Below are 21,095 nucleotides of genomic sequence, written 5' to 3'. Positions count from 1 at the left end.
GACGATTCTTCTGATCAGGTACGATCAGTGGCGCCGTCTGTGGGAATCTTGCTCCCCCTTCTTTAACAAAGATTAAAGCATAACCTTTCACGATCGTCATGGCTAACAACAACATCCCAAGCTCCGACCCCTTCCTCCTGGAACATCTGATCGAAGATTCCACTCGCGAGGTGACGAATCGCCGCCGGCAAGAAGAACCTCAACATGCCCTTGCCGAACAGGGAAGGTCGAGACAGGAGACTTCGCAACCTAGGAGGCAGCGGGTCCAGAACGTCCAGCAGCTGCAGGGCCTCCAACAGGTTCAGAATGTCGAACAAAACCCTCCTGAGGGAAACGTTCAGAACGGGGAAGACCAGCAGGCCCGAACCCACAATGGGCCTGAGCGCCCCCAGAATGAGAATGAGACCGACGCCAGAGATGGGCACGCTGCTTCCTCATTCACCCACACCTCCGACAGGCGGAGGACCTGTCATGTAGAAGAGGAGGAACCGCTCAACATCCCAGAGGATGCTGACCCCGTCACTGTCCTCCTGCTCAAAGAACTGCAAAAGACTAACAGCCTCCTCCGACTTCAGGACGACCGTATCCACGAGCTGGAAAGGAAACGACGGTACCGCTCCCCTCCGCGGAGACATTACCGGTCGCGCTCCTATTCCTCCTCGCGCTCACCTCCGAGGAGGCACCGCCGGCGCTCCCCATCTTCTTCACGCTCGCCACCCAGAAGACACCGCCGTCGGAGGTCATATTCCCGCTCTCCACCGAGAAAGAGCAGGAAGAACCAGAGACCAGAGGCCACTGAAGCAAGAAGCCTCTCCCCCGAGCAGGGTCATCAGGGCCCCTCCAAGGCTGTGCTGAAACCCCGCGAGCGTCCCTCTCCTCGGGATAATCGCGCCGGTCCCAACAATGACCAGGAAAGACCCCGGCGAGGCAGACATTCAACTTCACCAAGACCAAGCGACGAAGAAGACTTCCGCAGCCCTCTGTCCGAAGACATCCGAAGAGCCCGCCTTCCTCGAGGGATGGAAAAACCCCCGGCGTTGGACCAGTATGATGGAACCACTGACCCTGACGACCATATTCGGAGCATCGAAGCGGTCATGGACTACCACGTCGTCAAGGGCTCTATAAGGTGCCGCATCTTCCCGACCACCCTCAGGAAGGGAGCAATGACTTGGTACAGAAACCTCCGCCCCAACTCCATCCATTCCTGGACCGACCTCAAGGAACTCTTCCTGAGCCATTTCACAGCCTCCCGACGACAACCAAAATCAGAGGCCAATCTCGAGGCCGTGATACAAGGGCCCAACGAACCTCTTCGGGATTATCTCGACAGGTTCAACAAGGAGGCCGTCCAAGTACAAACAGAAGACTACATGAAGAGATACCTCTTAGAACGGGGACTTCTCCCCGGCAGTGACTTTAAGAAGGCCATTAAGATTGAAAAGGTCCACTCCATGAACGCCCTCCTTCGCAAAGCTCAAGCGTTCATCGCGTTCGAGGAAGGAGAGGCCGCTGCCATCAAAGCCTCGCGAGGCAGTGACGCCGCTCGCAGTTCAAACTACGAGCACCCAGGTTCGAAGAGAGGGCATGAAAAAAGGAAAGACGACAGATCTCTCGACATCAAAGAGCGCCGAGGACCATCTGGTCGCTTCAATGACTACACCCCTCTGAACACCTCGCGGGAGAGGATCCTGGCCGAATGCCAGAACACCGACTTCAAGAAATCAAACATCAGGCCCCCAAAGTCGAACCCCGCAAGGCCGGGAACCGACAAATCAAAGTACTGCAAATACCATAGAAGTCACAGCCACCTGACCGAAGACTGCATCCACCTCAAAGATGCAATTGAAACACTGATCAAGGAGGGCCGCCTTTCAAAATACACACAGAAAGGGGAACCTTCCCGAAGGGACGACCACAGAAACTCTGACGAAGGGAATTCACCGGATAACAGGCCCCTACAAGTAGCACTGTCCGTCACTCGTCCAGAGGATTTCGTGCCATCAGCCGGGATCCTCACCGCACTTAGCAAATGGGAGAACTTCCCATTCACCATGGTCGTCTCCAACGACGGGGACCCAGGCTCCCTCACCATCAGTTCAGTCAAGAGAAAGTTCGATGAGCTGCTCAGCGCCAACACAGACCTCGGCCCTACACTACGAAAATTTCGAGGAAAATCTGAACCAATCACCTTCTACCTGGAAGAACTGCCCGGCGGAGCTCCAAACGCCACGATTCCTCTGCTCGTCCGAGCCAGAATGGCGAACTTCGATGTTCGACGAGTCTTAGTCGATGAAGGCAGCTCGGTCGACATCATGTACTCCCATCTCTTCCGGACACTCCAGCTGGACGACTCGCACCTTACTCCCTATGTGGGTTCAGACCTTCAAGGTTTCAACGGAGCTACCACTAAACCATGGGGTTACGTCGAGCTGATTGTCACCTTCGGGGAAGGGGAGGCTTCTAGGCAAGTCAAAACCAGGTTCTTGGTGATCGACTGCAAAACCCTGTACAACTGCATCATCGGACGCCCCACTCTGGCCGAACTGACCGCCGTACCCTCCACTGTCCACCTGAAGATGAAGTTCTACACGAGGACAGGACGAGTGGCCACCATCAACGCCGATATTGAAGCAGCCAGAAGAATCTCCGACGCCTCCATCAAAGGATTAGAACTGATCGCTCCGCCGACCAGCTCCAACAAAAAGCCAAGGGCCGAAGACAAGCATCCTCGAGAAGACCAGCATCAGACAACCAACGTCAGCTCAGTCGACCTGGATGCCCGGTTTGCAGAGGAAGAACTAAAGACTGGGGAAGAGACTCGGTCGAAGTCACCTCACCCCTTCCGACCAGTTCCGGACGGAGATTTCGAGCTGCTCCCCTTGGGCGAAAACCCTGACAAAGCAGTGAAAATCGGTAAAGGGATCCCAGACCTTCCGAGGAAGCAGCTCATAGCCTGCCTTCGAGCCAATGCTGATCTGTTCGCCTGGAGCGCCGCAGAAATGCCCGGACTCGACCCTGAGGTCGCCTGCCACCACCTCTCCATCGATCCAGCCGCAAAGGCCATAGTTCAACGTAGGCGTCGGTAGTCTCCCGAGAAAGCGGAGGCTGCCGAGAAAGCTGTAAAAGACCTCTTAGAGGCAAATTTTATTTCCGAGGCCAAGTATTCAACTTGGCTCTCAAACGTTGTACTTGTTAAGAAATCTAATGGAAAATGGAGAATGTGTGTTGATTATACTGATGTTAACCGGGCATGTCCAAAAGACGCCTATCCTTTACCAAACATTGATAGACTGGTCGACAACTCGGCCGGCTATAAACTATTGTCTTTTATGGATGCTTATTCAGGTTACAACCAGATCCCCATGGCGAGGAGCGACAAGCAGTACACGGCGTTTATGACCGAGTCGGGCAACTATTACTACAACGTAATGCCCTTCGGCCTCAAAAACGCGGGATCCACGTATCAACGGATGATGAACAAAGTGTTTCGTGGGGAGATCGGCGACACCCTCGAGGTATACATGGACGATATGATCGTCAAATCTCGAGAAGACACCGACCACACCTCCCATCTCGAGCGCGTGTTCGAGCAGGCCAGATCCTGCAAGATGCGCTTCAACCCAGAGAAATGCACTTTCGGCGTCCGGGCAGGAAAATTCCTCGGTTTCTATCTGACCGAACGAGGAATAGAAGCCAACCCGGACAAATGCCGAGCATTCTCTGAACTCCCTACTCCTAACAATAAAAAATCCATCCAAATCTTAAACGGGATGCTCACTGCACTTTCACGTTTCGTCGCGAAATCCGCCCAACACGCCCTCCCTTTCTTCAAACTGCTACGCAAAGAAGCAGCCTTCGAATGGTCCGAAGAATGCGAGCAAGCACTTGCACACCTTAAGCAAATACTTTCCGAACCGCCCGTCCTTTCTCGACCAGACGACAACGAGCCTCTGTACCTTTACCTAGCCGTTTCTAATGAGGCCGTCAGCGCGGCACTGATCCGAGAAACCGTAGACGGACAAAAACCCGTATATTTCACCAGCAAAGCCCTACAGGGACCCGAGGTGCGATACCAACAGATCGAGAAAGTCGCCATGGCCCTAGTAATAGCGGCCAGAAGGCTACGATACTACTTCCTCGCCCACACAATCTTTGTTCGGACGGACCAACCCATCAAGCAACTCCTCAGCCGACCAGACATGGCCGGCAGAATGCTAAGATGGTCCCCCGAGCTTTCAGAATTCGACGTACAGTATGAAAGCAGGAAGGCACTAAAAGCACAGGCACTGGCGGACTTCGTAGCCGAGATGACCTTTATCGCCGACTCGCCCGACATGGCCAAAGACAAATGGACCATCTACGTAGATGGCGCCTCGAGCAGCTCGGGCAGCGGGGCAGGCATTATCTTGGAAAACGACGAGGGACTTATCATAGAAATATCCTTAGTCCTATCCTTCAACACATCGAACAACCAGGCCGAGTACGAAGCCCTCCTCGCAGGCCTGAGGCTCGCCGAGGACGTAGGCGCACGAGAGATCAAGATCTATACGGATTCCCAACTCGTCGCATCCCACGTCAGCGGCGACTACCAGGCCAAAAACGACATACTCGCCGAATATCTCGCGCTCGTCAAGGACAAGATGAAGAAATTTGCCAAAGCAGAAGTCGAGCATATTCCCCGAGAGCACAACTCGCGCGCCGACATACTATCCAAACTTGCGAGCACGAGAAAGAAAGGGGGAAACAAATCGGTTATCCAAGAAATTCTGCCCAGGCCAAGTATAGGCGAAAGCGCGCAAGCTCTACAGATATTCGCCATCGGAGACAACCAATGCTGGATGACCCCAGTGTACAACTTCCTCACGAAAGACGAGCTCCCCGCCGACGCGAAAGAAGCTTCAGCAGTTAAAAGACGAGCATGTTCATACACTATCCTCGAAAACAAACTGTACCGACGAGGTTTCTCCATCCCCCTCCTTAAATGTATCGATGCCTCGCAAGCACTGGAGGTGCTCCAAGAGCTCCATGGTGGAATCAACGGCCAGCACCTCGGCGGGCGGTCACTAGCTAGGAAAGCCCTCAGAGCCGGCTATTATTGGCCGACCATGCAGCAGGACGCCAAGGAACACGTCAAGAAATGCGAAAAATGCCAGCGTCACGCCGACATGCACCTGGCTCCGCCGAACGAGCTCAAATCTCTCTCCTCACCTTGGCCTTTCTCCACGTGGGGAATGGACCTCCTCGGACCTTTCCCGGTCGGATCCTATCAAAACAAATACCTGGTGGTCGCTGTGGACTACTTCACGAAATGGATAGAAGCTGAAGCGCTCGCTAAAATCACATCCCAAAACGTACTCCGATTTTACAAGCGGAACATACTCGCTCGATTCGGAGTCCCACAGGCGATAATAACCGACAACGGCACCCAGTTCACGGACAGAAAATTCCAGGAATTCGTGGCCAAACTCGGGACGAGGCAGCACTTCACTTCGGTCGAGCACCCCCAAACCAACGGACAGGCTGAAGCCGCCAACCGGGTCATCCTCCGTGGGTTGAAGAGAAGGCTGGGCGAGGCGAAAAAAGCTTGGGTCGAAGAGCTACACAGCGTCCTCTGGGCGTACAGAATGACCCCACATTCGACCACGGGCGAAACACCGTTCAGGTTAACCTATGGCACCGAAGCCGTGATCCCCGTGGAGATCCGAGAACCATCTCGTCGGACTGAGTCACCTCTCGAGGAAGAACTAAACGACGAAGCTATGAGAGAAGAGCTCGACATGGTCGAGGAAATCCGAACAGGATCCTCCCTCCGTGAAGCAAAACTGAAACAACAGATAGCCTTACGCCATAGCACTAAAGTTATCAAACGCGGATTCGAAATCGGAGACTTGGTCCTCCGCCGAAACATGAAAGATTCGCGCGAAGGCAAACTAGCCCCAAACTGGGAAGGACCGTACCGAGTATACGATAAAACCGAAAACGGTGCGTATTACCTCGAGAACCTTCTCGGCGAAAAACTAGCTCGACCTTGGAATGCTGAAAAACTCAGACGCTACTACAGTTAGAAACAACCTAACGCTACCTGACCGCTCGTGACGAACACGAGGAAAGCTGGGCGAGGACTCGCGCCATGGTACAAGCGCGTATGCTCCACGACAGCTTCAGTCGGATAACCCTACCAGGAGGCAAAGCCGACTACGCGGCGGGCCTTACACGCAGACCCTCCGCGGAAGTACCTGCACGGCAGAACCCTAGCTCGCGATGGGATCGTTCACACCGCGAGCACCTGGCCCCGATCGCGGCCTCGAGCTCGCTTATAGCGCACACCTGCTCTGCGCACCCGGACCGTTCCCCTCACGCCCGGGCCATAAACCTCGGTCGAGCACAAGCATTATTCGAGCATAGACATAAAACATTCAAACGATAAAATCAGATAAGCACAAGTAAATGTTGAAACATAAAGCACAATGACATTAAAATCCGACCAAACTGGCCGGGATATCCAAATATTACAAACATTATCCGGGCATCGCCCCATTAAAAACATTGGCACGCAGGCCACAAAATATTGGCGCGCAGGCCACAAAATTGGCACACAGGCCACAACCAAGAATAAACAGATCAGACATCACCGTCCTCATCCTCGGCACCGTTGTCCTCACCCGGGGGCCCCTGCTCGTCTTCCCAGTCCTCGAACTCCGGGTTTGATTCAATTCGCCCGTCCACGACCTTGTGATATGGACCAATGCCCTTCGTCACCAGGCGCGGGTTGAGAACTTTCAGCTGATCCACGGCAGCTTTAAAACCGACCCCCAAGGTAGCGACACAGTCGATCTCCAGCTCCCGAACCTTGCCCAGAAGCTGAGAACGCGTCACCAAGGCTTTCTCGTCCTCATCCTCCTCGGCAGTAGGGAAATGAGCCCTCTCCAACTCAGCAATTCTCTCGCGGAGCCTTTTTCCCTCGGCCTCCAAGTCCGCAACCTTATTACGCTCTTTTACGAGATCCTCCACTATGCCGCTCTGGACCTCATACTTGTCCTTGTACTGTTCGAACTCGTGCTCCAGCTCATCGTATTTGATCTGGAGAGCATCGTAGTCCTTCTGAGGACAAACATTCTGAGCATTAAGAGCCAAGGCCAAGGCGGCCACCCTCATCATCCCTTCGAGGTCCTCGGACAAATCCTTGTCTCGAGCCACCCGGTCCCGCCTGACGATGTGCCTCACCTCCTCGCGCTCGAGGAAAACATTTTTCTTTGAGAAGATTCCCCTATGCAGAGTACAAGAGGGCAGCACTATGTCTTCCTCGGAGGGGTTGTCAATGATAAGAGGACGAAGCTCCGCGGTCCCTTCATTCTTTTGCTTCTTTCCGGCTGGAGAACCACGCGAGGTCGTCCCAACTGACGAAGGAGAGCCACTGTCAGGGACACCCGCGGCGGCCGCCTTGACCTCCTCGACCCGCGATCGTTTCACAGACACCTTGATGGCCCCTTGTTCTTGGCCCGCATCTTCGTAACTTTGTCATGCAAGTCGGCCATTTTTCCTGCAAAATAAAGAGTTAGAACCAAAAAGGTATTGTTTGAACAAATAATAGCTATCTCACCTAACAAAATCATAGCGTCCCCGTAACTTCCGCACTCGAGGATAGCTTTGGTGTTGATGTGCCGAGGCTCCAGCATAGGGCCTCCATCTTCCTCGAATAGGGGATCCCCGTTGGGATATGTACATATTGCCGGTCTAAACCCGTCCACGAAGGAGGCGAGCCGTTGATACGCCCCAGTATCACGCTCATTGAGGTCCTCGTCACGGAAGATGAAATAGTCGGTCCCGCGCTCGAAGTGGTCAGGCTGCCACTCCAACGGAAACCGAGCAGACGGGCCCACTCTCCTCACCCCATCCTCAATATACTCGCGCTCCTCAAACAAATGATTCTCGGCATCAGGAGTGAGCGGCTTGATTATAAAATACCGACTCTTAAAATGCTTGATAGAGTCCTGGTAAATGGCGAACAGCTTCTTCGGCTGCTTAAACGACACCCAACTCCACTTGCCGTCCGGGTCACGCAACCTCTGCAAATGAAACACTCTGAAGAAAAAGGGCAGAGTTGCTTCGACCTCCAAGTACCCGCATACGATCTCAAAGGCCCTTAAGAACGCTAAAGCGTTGGGATGAAGCTGAGACGGGCAGAGGCGCAACCAACTGAAGACGCTCCGTTGCAAATGAATGAAGGGGAGACGGAGACCAGCCTCCTTAAAAACGAACTCATACATTGCGAAACGGGGACCGGGGAATTGCGAGCAGATCCTCTGGTGAGATTTGGGCACAAAGGCGCCCCAAGAAGGCTCCTCGTCTTGGTCAAGGTCCTCGATGACGTTAAAGGCTTCCTTGGGACGACTCGTGAAGCGCGATGCAATCATCCTCGGAGCAACGGCCACCCATTCTTCAAGTGCCCTAGGGGAGGTCTCGACGACGGGAACGTCCTCTTGCGAGCCAACAGCTTCGTCCCCATCTGAAACGTCGAAGACGACATCATCCTTGTTCTCATCGGCCATTTACCTGAAAAGCAGAGGAAACCGTGAATTCGACTGGTCAAATCCACCCTTCCACCGCAAGTCAAGTGAAAGGGCGAGGAAAAGGGACGAGGAAAATTCCCCCAATCGTCAAATGGCCGACGATCTAAAGCGCCCAGCATAATCGTCGCACGCACCGGAGGTCGGCAAATTCATGCCCTCACCGAGACATGCAACCTCCACTGCTCGTGGCCTTCATACTACTCCCTAGTAATCCTAAAAGCTGGACGTCTCATTCAAACGTTCTAGCTCTGTTCACTCAAAACTCACTCGGCAAACGCATGGGAGAAACGATTATCTTCTAGGTTTCCTCGGTTAATTCATAAACCTTGCTCGTCACACTCATCAATCGCGCCCTCTGCACTCAAAGCTAATACATAAAACTTAAATAAAGATATGAGGGAGACGAGGAACTTACTTGAAGAAAGCGAAGAAGATATGGACGAGACGAGGAGGAGAGCAGTGAGCGAATCTTGAAGGCTTGGAAAATGTTAAGTGTCAAATGAGTGACCTCCTCACTCCTTATATAGGGAAAGAAGGCCAAAGGGTGTCATGATGGCCTAGGCAGCCTAGGAGACGCCATCATTGCCTACACCCCAAAGGCGGCTCCCTCCACGAAAGGCTGCCACGCGTCCCAAAGGTCTTGGGAACTCCAAAAGACGCCGCCTATTTCCATCCCTAAAAACGGCGCAGTAATGATTACAGCCCATACAGCTGACACCTGTCAATCACGCTGACGAGTGGCAACCAAAACGTCAAAAACCAAAGGCAACGGCCGACCAAAATCCTCGAGTAGCCCAAGAATTGGAAACGTTACCCGTGCTCGGCTAAACCTCCTCGTCAAAGTCACCACCCTTATAAGGCTAATGACTTGGGGGGCTCCTGTTCTGGACTGGGCCGAGCAGACCCAACCCTTGTTACCAGCCGAGCAGGCCCAATTCCCTTAGGCCCAATTGCTGGGCAACCGTTAAGGGCTGCCCCCGCGCGAAGACTCTGGCCGAGCAGGCCCAAATCTTTTGGGCCCACTCACTGGATAACCACCAAGAGCTATCCACGCGCGAAGACCACGCGTCACGTCTCAGCGAAGGATTCGGTCAACCATCTCCGAACCCTACGCTATGTGCATCCAGAACGTGAGTCTCCTGCTGACTCAGCCCTAGCACGGGACATTCTGGCAGTTCCCTAGCACGTGGGCCTCCAATTGGATCTGGCCCAATTAGGGAACCTTGGCCCAGCGCTGGGGGCTATAAATACCCTCTTTCACTAGAGGGTCAGGTATTCTATTCTTCACTCTCAACCCTCATTCTCTGATAGCTACTAACTTAAGCATCGGAGAACCTTGCAGGTACCCCCCCCCCCCCATCTTGCTCTCCAAGCCAGATTCTGCTGCCTTGACGATTCTTCTGATCAGGTACGATCAGGTTTACATACATCTACCTATTTAACTCATAGGATCTTTGAATCTCCTTTTACACCTCTCCAAAACAATCTTCTTTGGATCTGAATTATTTTCCTGCAAATCTTATCCAGCAATTTCATAAAAAAACAAATAAAAGACTGGGATTGCATTAAACATTGAATTAAGAGGGACAACCTGAACCTCTAAGCTAACATACTTCTGATTCCAATAATTAAGCCTTTTTTATAGCATACTAACCAGAGGATCCCAAATTGCCTCTCAGCTTGGAATAACCCCTACTAGCAGCCTTACATATTTACGCACAAGGGACTCATTCTAACAGTGAAGAAGGTCACTAACATACTCTAAAAAAGTAGGCTCCACATTAACCCCTATCAGAATAATCTTAGAAAATTTCACCCAAAGGCTTAAAGCTAGCTCAAAATCTCTAAGAATAGCCTTGATGCTCCAAACATTATCGACTGGCGGATCAACTAAGATGACAGTATCATTCATGTACTGAAAATGAGAAACCACCAAATTAGAGGCTCATAATCTAAACCCTTAGAGAAGATTCAACTCTATTTCCCTACTAATCAAACCACTAAGACCTTCGTTTACTAGCAAGAAGAGAAAATGACCTTTATCGCTTTTATACTTTGTATGGTTTCAGGGCCTTATTGATTTCTAGAATTATATGTTGTTAGGTTTATTATTCATAGTGTTCTAATAGTTAAACTTGGATCTATGTTAGATCTTATCCACTAAATATTTTTTCTGCTAATTATATCTGTATAAACTTGTAATATTAGTTTCTTAGGGGAGAATAAGGATTTGAATGGTCTAGAAATGAGAATTGAATAGACCTTTCAAGAAATTAGACCAATTAAAAATTTACTTTTGAAAATTAGAGCTTAAAAATGTTTTTGTGTAGCAAAAATTTTACGTACAAAATGCATATGCTTTTTGGACGGAACAAATTGAAAACTTAATCAAAAACCAAAAATCGATGATAGATGAAAAATATCAAACCAATCAATATCCCGATTGAATAAAAATCAATTTACACGGGATGTGTAAAAAGAGTATTTTCAATTGAGCAAGAAATATAACATTACAATTTTCATGATTAATCAAAAGTAAGAAAGTTTTAGAGTCTCAATCTAACAAAACCTAAATCTTATTTACGAAATAACTGTTAATGCGATAAACCCTAATATCATGATATTCTAAGAAAACATGAAATCTAATATCCAATCCTAAAAGATAGTATGTCGGATTTATAGTGGTTCGAAAATTCGTCATTACTTATGCCTAATCTAGTCTCTAATGGTTGCTCGTGAAAATTTTGTTGTTCTTCCGCTATGATTTTGACAAGTTTCACATATTTGTTTAGTATAATCACAATCAAATAATGTTGAAAGTAAAGATCATCAATTTGAATCCTCTTTGATTGTACACAACTTCTGACACTAAATTCTTATTAAATCTTTACTCGACTTTGACTTTAATCTTCCATCCTAAAGAATGCATCTTTAAGCTTATGTTATGTAGTAACCTTTAGTCAATGCCACTTGTTTCTTGAGCCTTGAACTATTTGAAGATATGGAATACTTCAACTTGTATGTAGTCTTTCACTCAACTCTACCAAAAGTAATTCTAAAGAGAAGAAACTCATTTTTTTATTGGATTTGCCGATCCCAGTCACAACCACACACACACAGAGATGCCAACCCTGGAATCTTTAAGGAATCATCACAAAATGATCCTCCTCAAATATCTTACACCATAAGATGAGAATTTAACCCAAATAACAACAGGTGATGCTAGAGGTTGAAGATGAAGATAAATTTCGGTTGCAAAACTCAAAACAAAATTCAAAATCATTTTTTAAAGTCGAGAGAAAATGTGTGTTGTGAATTCTAAATCATAAAGTGGGTATGTATGTTATGAACAATGTGAACAGGATTTTAAAGAAAGATTTATATATGTGTTGGAGATTAAGCACAAGAATGAAAGAAAAACGTCATTTGATTCAAGTCACAGGCAAGAAGTATGACTCGAGTCAAGAGAGTGAATGATTTTAATTAAGATCCAAGAACCAATAAAAATTGCTCCCATGATTCTATTCAACCAAAAACTTATTGTATGAATTTGATTTGAGTCAAGAATGTTTATGATTCAAATCAAACCTCTATGAGTTGAGTCATGCATTGTTGTGATTCAAATAAAACTCACATAGGCAAAATCCTATTTCTTATAAATGTATTTGATTAGAGTCATGCAGTTTAGTGATTCAAATCAGACTCATAGAATTAAAACCCTGATTTTTCCACAAAGTTTGATTCGAGTCATGAGACTGTGTGATTCGAATCACATTTCAATATTTTCAAATTTTCATCAAAATGAAGTGCTATTATGAGTCGGGATTTGGCACAACTTAAACCATTCATAAATGTGCTTCTTGATTCAAACCTTGGACTATTTGACTAGAAGCATATTTCTAGGTCTTTAATCAAATAGTTTGATTTAGTCATGTGTAAAATGGATCAAGAACTCAACCCTATAATGCACAACTATGTGAGGAGACTCGGTTATGACAAAATCAAACCAAAAACTAAATTGACAAGTAACAAAACATAAATGGGAAACCCTATGAGACAGAGGCAACTTTAATTAGTTTTTTCTCTTCAGAATTTAGACGACATACATTGGGATGACCGACTAAATTGTGACACAAAACACGATTATATATACCACAAATCACATTACATATCCATGTATTATTCGTCTTATGGTACCCACGGAACTTAAAAGGACATCCACATTTTCTCATTAGGTGTCATCGTGTTTCAACTTCTGGATAGGTTCTTTGTACTTGTCACTTGTTTCTCATCTCATCATAACAAATGGTTGTCTTCTATTTGAACCAAAATCCAACCTCCCGATAACAAAGTCGAACCGTAACTTGACAACTTTTGTGCAGACCTATTAAAGCATATGTTCACATAAAACAAACACCTGTTTATTGATATATAATTTTCCAACATCAAACTGAATATCACCTGGTTTAACATCCTTAGATGCAATAGCTTTTGTGACAACATCAAAGTGCAACATAACTACATCCAATAAAACAGAAGACAATTTAAATTCACCATTAAAGCAGTCCAGATTTCAATTTCTAGAACATTCGTAAAAAAATATGTATTTCAAAATTCGAATGCAGCGTTCACATTTTAGACAAAACTAAACCAAATTTCCTCACCAATGATCTATGAAATACATGTAAGTTATCTGTAATTCCAATTTCTCTTGTGCCTTTTGATGTCAAAATATAGTAGAATATTGCCTGCAAATAAAAATCTTGGATGAGATTTATATAAAGTTTTTCAATATTAATGTTATGATCATAAAGACACGAGTACATGCAAGGTTATGCAAACTTAATTTTCCCGTTTGGTGTTTCCGAATACTGTTTGGTCAACCTTCTTTTTCTATGTTTTTTTTTTGCTGTTGGTTTCTTGGTGCATTTGGTGGAGTAGAAATGATATTGTTTTCAATAATAAGAGTTGGATTATTGAGGATATTCTTAATAGTAATAAATCTTTTAGTTGGAATTAGTTTTCGATCATTGCCGAAAGAGGTTTAGATTTGGATAAGGCTAGGTGGTTTTGTAAGCTTGCGGAGTTGATTGATGGTTAATTTTGCCGCTTGTAGCTTTCCTTATGTGGTCTTTTGTTTCGTTGTTTTTGTATTGAGTTTGCAACCCTTGTGTTTTTCAATACAAAGTTGCTTATAAAAAAAATTGAAATTCCAACATTTTAATAGAAAAATGAAGATGTCTCTGTAATAACTACGTTCATATTTTAATCTACTAATACTACGACTATGTTTTTAAGTTTTTATAAAGTGTGTAATCACTGTATAGGATGTAGTCAACCCTGAACAAATATTTACAACATAAAGTTAGAAAGATAATTTAACTCTAAAATTATATCCGACACCACCTCTCTCCCCCCCCCCAAGCTATGCTTTTACCATTATACCCTTGTTTAAAGTCACTAATTTTCAAAAAATATACGTTTCTACCGGAAATTTTGAAAAATACCGGATTTTTAAAAACTTCCGTGACTTTTTACCGGAAAGTTTGAAAAAATTACCAAATTTTTCGAAATTTCCGGTATTTTTTTGCAAAAAAAACTGTGATATTATAAATTTGAAATTTCCGGTATGTACCGGAAATTTCAAATTAACTAAATTTTCCGATATGATGTACCAAAAATTTTCTTATAACTGAAATTTCCGATTTTTTTGCAAAAAAAAAAATAAAATAAATACTGTGATACCATAAATTTGAAATTTTTAGTATGTACCGGAAATTTCAAATTATCGATATACTGAAAATTCTTTGTATCTCAACATTTTTTAACAAGAATAAAATTAGATTAAAAAAATGGGGGTGACAAGTTAATTCCTGAGTTAGAAAATGTCATATGTGTAGTAGGCCCAACTTCCAAATTATGTAGGCTCATGTCCTATCCTTGGGCCCAAGTTTAGGTTAGCCGACATGATAAGTAATCATGTCTATATGCTATCACGTCTTTAATGCAACTTTTATCCTATGATCAACAATGACTCATAAACTATATCTTATAATTATTTTTATTCTCTCCAAAAAAATAATTATTTTCATATTTATATTTGAAAAATATAATTTTAAAACTTAATACTAATAAAACATTTATATGATTGTGTATTACCCTTGAAAGTATAATTTAAAATTTAATAATACAACATTTATAATATGATAGGAACGTGTAAAGTATGATCGTTTTCGTAGGGAAGAAGAAAGTTGTTACGAAGAAGGAAAGAATTTAGAGAGAGAAACTGAAAAGCAAAACGTATTTTGCCTCGCTGGAAACAAACTCTATAATTCGATTTTGACTCTCAATTATCGATTCCTAATTTTTTCGTTCTCTTCCTTTTCCTTCTCCCTTTTTCCCCTCTTCGCTTTTTCTTTCTTTCCTCTTCCTTCTCGTTCTCTCTCGCACACAGCAATGTCTTACGCATATCTCTTCAAGTACATCATCATCGGCGACACTGGTAATCATCTCAATTAACCCTCTCTAATCCCTTTTTATTAATCTTAATCTCAATTAATCTCTTAATTATCATCATCGTTAAACCTTGATCACGCCTGTGCGTTGAGTTCCCAGCTTCTGTTCCCGATCGGGTTTTGTTCATAGGGGTTTTTGTTTTTGGGAATTATTCGATATAATATTATGATAATTGAAGATATTTGATGTTGATTTGATTCTCTTGTGCTGTTACATGCTAACAATTTTGATTAATGAAATTTGATTAATGTGTAGATACGTTTATTTATTGTGTTTTATTGTGATTGTGTTATGGTACATGCTTTTTGAACTTTGAGTTCTAGTTTTTAATGAGCATGATCGATTGGGAGCACTTGAATTCAATTGCTGGTTAGAACCTAATTGAGTGTGTTATAAGTTTGCTCCTCTTAGTTTTATTTTGTTTTTGATATTTGTGCAGTTTAAATTTTTTGATCCTTTTGTTAAAAAATTGTGTAGGAGTGGGAAAGTCGTGTCTTTTACTTCAGTTCACCGACAAGCGCTTTCAACCCGTTCATGATTTGACCATTGGTGTTGAGTTTGGTGCTAGGATGATCACGATCGATAATAAGCCAATCAAGTTGCAAATATGGGATACGGTTTGTTCAGCTCTTTCTTAAATAATTACAACCTGTTCAATGTTCATACTTATTTACAAATCTGTGGAACATTTATTGCTGTTGTTATCATTTTAATTGAAGACGTTTTGGGGTGCTGTTTCACCTTGAAGGTTTCTATTTGGTTGAACATGATATTTATATTATTGTTTTTTGTTGAATCACTGGCTGGTTTTCATATGGAGGATTATGCAGATAGGAACCATATTGGGTAATGGGCCAACGGTGGATGTTGTTGTTTGTCATATTTGTAGTATATCCCTATAACTTTGATATCCATGTCATTTTGTTTTAAAGAATACCGTGCTGAACATGAGTTTCTCTAGATTGACTACCGAAATAGATCCTCTGTTAGGCCCTGTAATAATTCTCTTAATGCCCTTTAAGTTTATTATAGGAAGAGGGTAAAGGTTGTTGCATATGTTTGGATTCGTAGCCAAAACCCATAAACGCACGCTCACTTTGCCAAACTTGATAAGCTTGATTTGGCTATGGTATTTAGTTTTTTGGTATTTGAAAGAAAAAGCAGTTGTTCTTCTTAAAATTGATTCCACTTGAAGCATCACTTCGCAGATTTTGCAGTGTCTACAAATTGATTCTGCACTTTTGAATTTTGACTACAATGCATGTCTCTAATTGCCCTTCATTTCTCTACTCTTTTTATAAGATGGATCTCATTTAATCACCTGGGAAAAAAACTGCATATTATGGGTGAAGTGATGGATTTTTAGATGATCTTTTCGAAGTTACTTTTGTTTATCTTTTTGATATAATAGATTTTATTTACCTAATAAAACTGGTAAGATAATTATGCATGTAAAGAAGGTTGGTCTGTAACAGTTTTGTACATTATGCTGAAAAAATAATATATATGTTAAAATCCATTTTGGTAATTTACGAGCTGCATTTATTTATTAGGAATAGTCAGTTGGGAGCAGCAGTTAGTTATTAGGATTTAGGAATAGTTAGTCAGGATTGTTCAAATCTGTATGCTGGTCCTATGGTTATAAATATGGTCATTACCTCCGTGGAGTTAGGAATTCATTTACATAAGAATTGTATGAACAAGAGAATGCTCTAGTGAGGAGATTAGATTCCTTTGTGTATGTTTTCCATTTGTCATTAATAAACTCACAGGGACGAATAATTCCCTTTTAAACCCAACCCATCTTGCAAACAAGGAACCTAACATCCTCTCATAGTGAAATTTTATGTGACCTTGTTTGTTGAAATTTTGCGCTATATCTCTGTCTATAATGATCAAAAATCTTGTCAGTGTTCCACTTATTATATAAAAAGAGATATAAAAACAATATCCAGTCCCTTTTCAGCATAGAATAATTATCCGGATTTCAGGGAAGGGAAATATTCTTTATTTGTTGGTTGAGTTTTATGAATTGTGTACCTGAAGGTACTGAACTTCCTCGTTATATTTCAGGCAGGTCAAGAATCCTTCAGATCTATTACAAGGTCGTATTACAGAGGGGCCGCAGGTGCACTGCTTGTTTATGATATAACCAGGTATCCTCAAGTTTAGATTTCTACTGTCTTAGTTTGAAATCCCAAAATACAATAATTTTTTTCACTTAAAGAAGCAATACATTGTGGGCAATAATTAAAATTGCCGGGACAAGTCATGGATGGAGTCACTCATGCTAGACTGTGAGTTACTCGGTTCGCTTGTCTCTAAAATAACCTCACACTAAAGTTTTGGGAAAAAAAGGAATAAAAGAGAGACATTATCGTATGATGGCCCTTAGCAGAGAATGATTTTCTTTTGGGTTATTAACTTAATCTACCATCATCTTGCAATCCATCTCACGGATTACATGCAATATTGTATTTTATATCTTCCATCACTTGAAATATGATTTGTAAAACATTTTGGTCTGTTTATTTAGAAGATTAAACTGTTTACCTTTTATAACTTGGGCTAAATTACTTGGAATTTTTTTAGGGAAGATGAGATGTGTGCTTCGAACAAAAAAATCAGGTTATTGAAAAGCATTTTGATAGAAAACATTGAGTTCTTATATGCTTAGGAGATATGTCTTTTGAGTGTATCCAATTTGAGGGAGCTACTTAATATGTAGGACAATTTTGATGCATGGATATATCTACGTAGTTTCATGTTAGAACTCTGTGTTATTTATTTTAACTAAGGTAGTATAAGTAATGCTGACCCCGTGTCTACCAATAGGAGGGAGACGTTTAATCACTTGGCTAGCTGGTTGGAAGATGCAAGGCAGCATGCAAATGCAAATATGACAATTATGCTGATTGGAAACAAGTGTGATCTTGCTCACAGACGGGCTGTAAGCACAGAAGAAGGTGAGCAGTTTGCAAAGGAGCACGGGTTGATCTTCATGGAGGCCTCAGCAAAAACTGCTCAGAATGTTGAAGAGGTCAGAAGTCACCTCATACACTTTTTTTTTCTTCGTTTATTTCCCATCTCCCACAAGGAAAGTCAGACTTTGTAGTTTGTACATAACTAAGTTCTTAGGTTGAATATTTTGGAAAACTGTCTATGTAGGAAAATTTTAATATGACCTATCCTTTTACAGGCTTTCATAAAAACAGCAGGAACCATATACAAAAAGATTCAGGATGGAGTTTTTGATGTATCAAATGAGGTTAGCTTTTCTTATTTCATCAATTTAGATTCGTCATTCTTTACCTCGACTGTTTTACCACTTTATGATTATAATGAGAAAAGTGTAGTCTCCTGATTCAAGAAACAAGTCACTGATAATTTCTATATGATTGCAGTCTTATGGAATAAAAGTAGGATATGGTGGAATTCCCGGACCATCTGGAGGTAGGGATGGCCCTTCTGCTGCTGGTGGAAGCTGCTGCAGTTGAAGTAAAACAAACATATTGCAACCTGTTTGTTTCAAATGTAGTTCTTTATGTACTCTCTTCTCTTTTGGGTTTGGATATATGAAAGTATATACGTTTGTCGTGGGTTGATTAAATCAGATAATTGTATAATGGCCTATTTTAAATCTTCGACTTAAACTGACTATTTGTTTATATTTGTGTGCATAGTTAATTGATTTGTTGTTTCATTTTTCTGTTGAAATATAATTCTTGGTATTATATTGGCCCCAAGGGCCAGAAATATGTCAAAATGCTATTGATAAGATATTGGCAAAACTCATTACTGAGTTTTACAGCACCTTATCTGCAGGAACTAGAGGAGCAATACATCCTACTCAGTAATATATTTAATATGGGAATAAGATGTGGACATGGTTTGTTGTGTTTGAAATTGCTCTTATATTATTAATGCATCAAGTTTGTAGTTCTTTATGACCTTATTCAACGAAATAAAAATGTAAATTGTTTTGTTTATATAAACCCTCCTTTTTCTTCTTTGTTCATTTCTTAATTCTGATGTTTCTATCTAATTAACTTAGTTGCTTATTAGAAACTGACAGATCTCAAGATTGTGTTACTTGTCTTAATTATTGGCAAATGTCAAATTATTTTGTTTATAAAGTCTCAAGTCCAACTACACATAATGGTTTATATACTAATACAAAGTTTTAAAAACCGATTATGTTATTGGAGAGATATTCATTGAACCTTATGGCTTTACTCAAATAAAATCAGATGATTTGATCATAAAGTTCGGGTTCACCGTCTCGATAATCTAATCTCTAAAAAATTCTTGACATTTAGGGTCCGTTTGTTGTCTTTTTAAAAAAATAATTTTTATAGTGTTACAAAATTTCGTCTAAAAAAAATTTACAAAGAAACTTTTTATAAAAGCTTCAAATAAAAATTTGGTTTGAATAGTTATTCTTAAAATGTTATTTTAAGTATTTTATCTTTTTAAAGAAATTTTTTTTAGATATCAAAATTTTAAAAAATCACTTACTTTTGATGTTATTTCAAATAGATTTTCATAAAAATCAATTTTGAAATACAACTTTTTGAAAAAATTGCGATTTTAACTAGATTTTGGTCTTTAAAAATGTATATTTATGTTATAGGATATCAAAATTAGTGTTTCAATTTTAAAAAAATAAATATAAAAAAACTTGTAATATTTTGAAAAACAATTTTGCAAAATCTATTTTAAAAAAAATAAAAAAAATTATTTTTTTATAGCTGAAACAAACTAATCCTTAAAAATGGTCAAAAACACTACAAATTAAATTGATTTTTTTCTATATTGTTGTAAGATTTATATTTTCTACTATTCTTTTAATTTTTTAATTATTTAAATTTAAAATTTAAAATTTAAAATTTATTTTTATTTATAAAATTCTAAAAAAATATTGACATTTAAGAATCGTCAAAAATATTATAGATAAAATTATCTTTACAATATCTTTGTTATTTAATTTTTTGTTATTATTATTATTATTATCGGTTTAAATTGCACAATTTTTCTGTTATTTAATTGTGTTGCTGATGAGCTAGCTAAGATTGGGAGGCAATTAAAGCTTGATTATAAGTTTCTCGATGAGGCTCCTGATTTTCTCAAGACTCTTCTTCAAAAGGATTCTCTTGGTTTATCTATTTATAGAGTAGTTGTTGCATAGTTTTTCTGTTCTTGGGCTTCGGCCCTCTTGTTTATCAAAAAATAAAATAAATAAATTGCACAAGTTTGAGAAAAATATTTTTGTTTTTAAAATATCAATTTGTTTGGATTATTATTTGATTTTTTTTTCATTTTAAATGGAGAAAAATTAGACAACGATTGGACTTGAGTGTATAATGAGACAGTGATTGGACTTCAATATATTCACATGTTGAAACTGAAACTGATCAATTATGAAATAAATTGAAAGAGTTGTATGAGTGCAAGAGCGTGCAAAAAATAACACACGTTTGATTCAAAAATTGGTTAATATGAAATACAAGGATGGTGTCTTAATGGCAGAGCATAAGTGTGTTTTCGAATACTGTAAATTAGTTGGCAATTACTATATTAAGTTGAATGATGATTAATGAAAAGTTCTTATTGTGTCACTTACTAATTCAACTCCAAATGGAAAGTTGAAAATGTCAACACTTAAAGATACCACGCTTAATGAATAAGTTATAAGAAAGGAGAGTGGTTGGATTGTTACTCCTAATCAGTCTGAAGCCCTTGTTACAGAGTCACGAGGGAAAGGAAAAACCATGAATTTTCATAAGCGTGATGAATTTAAGAATCATGAAAAGTCAAGAACTATAAAAAAAATTATATGCTACAATTGTGACAACATGGGACACAAGATAATTGCAGGTTTCTCAAAAGAAAGTATTCAAATAAATGAGATAAATACAATAAGAAGAAAAATGATATGGGAATAACAATAGTTGCACGTGATAGTGATGTCTACTTTATTTATGATGATAATTCCATAAATCTTGT

General features: G+C 41.6%; 2 protein-coding genes across 2 annotated transcripts; both read left to right on the top strand.

Moving 5' to 3' along the window:
• The first annotated feature begins 98 nt into the window (after window positions 1-98).
• LOC131597997 (uncharacterized) lies at window positions 99-6,440 on the top strand. Its single transcript, XM_058870652.1, has 2 exons — window positions 99-1,129; window positions 6,437-6,440. The coding sequence occupies exons 1-2, from the start codon at window positions 99-101 to the stop codon at window positions 6,438-6,440; spliced, it is 1,035 nt and encodes a 344-aa protein (XP_058726635.1).
• Window positions 6,441-14,804: 8,364 nt separating this feature from the next.
• LOC131595364 (ras-related protein RABB1c) lies at window positions 14,805-18,792 on the top strand. The gene is made up of 6 exons (XM_058867704.1): window positions 14,805-15,075; window positions 15,567-15,706; window positions 17,163-17,245; window positions 17,925-18,129; window positions 18,289-18,357; window positions 18,494-18,792. The coding sequence occupies exons 1-6, from the start codon at window positions 15,030-15,032 to the stop codon at window positions 18,584-18,586; spliced, it is 636 nt and encodes a 211-aa protein (XP_058723687.1). The 5' UTR covers window positions 14,805-15,029; the 3' UTR covers window positions 18,587-18,792.
• Window positions 18,793-21,095: the final 2,303 nt, after the last annotated feature.

The sequence above is a fragment of the Vicia villosa genome, linkage group LG4 (assembly GCF_029867415.1).
Source record: "Vicia villosa cultivar HV-30 ecotype Madison, WI linkage group LG4, Vvil1.0, whole genome shotgun sequence".
Lineage (NCBI taxonomy): Eukaryota > Viridiplantae > Streptophyta > Magnoliopsida > Fabales > Fabaceae > Vicia > Vicia villosa.
Note: the sequence above shows the minus strand (reverse complement) of the source record. Positions and strands in the feature narration are given on the sequence as shown.

Bases quoted from the DNA above. Each gene is read 5' to 3' on its own strand.
- LOC131597997 (XM_058870652.1), top strand. From the start codon at position 99: ATGGCTAACAACAACATCCCAAGCTCCGACCCCTTCCTCCTGGAACAT.
- LOC131595364 (XM_058867704.1), top strand. From the start codon at position 15,030: ATGTCTTACGCATATCTCTTCAAGTACATCATCATCGGCGACACTG. The intron at 17,246-17,924 runs GTATCCTCAAGT...GTCTACCAATAG, and splicing joins CTTGTTTATGATATAACCAG to GAGGGAGACGTTTAATCACT. The intron at 18,358-18,493 runs GTTAGCTTTTCT...ATATGATTGCAG, and splicing joins TTTTTGATGTATCAAATGAG to TCTTATGGAATAAAAGTAGG.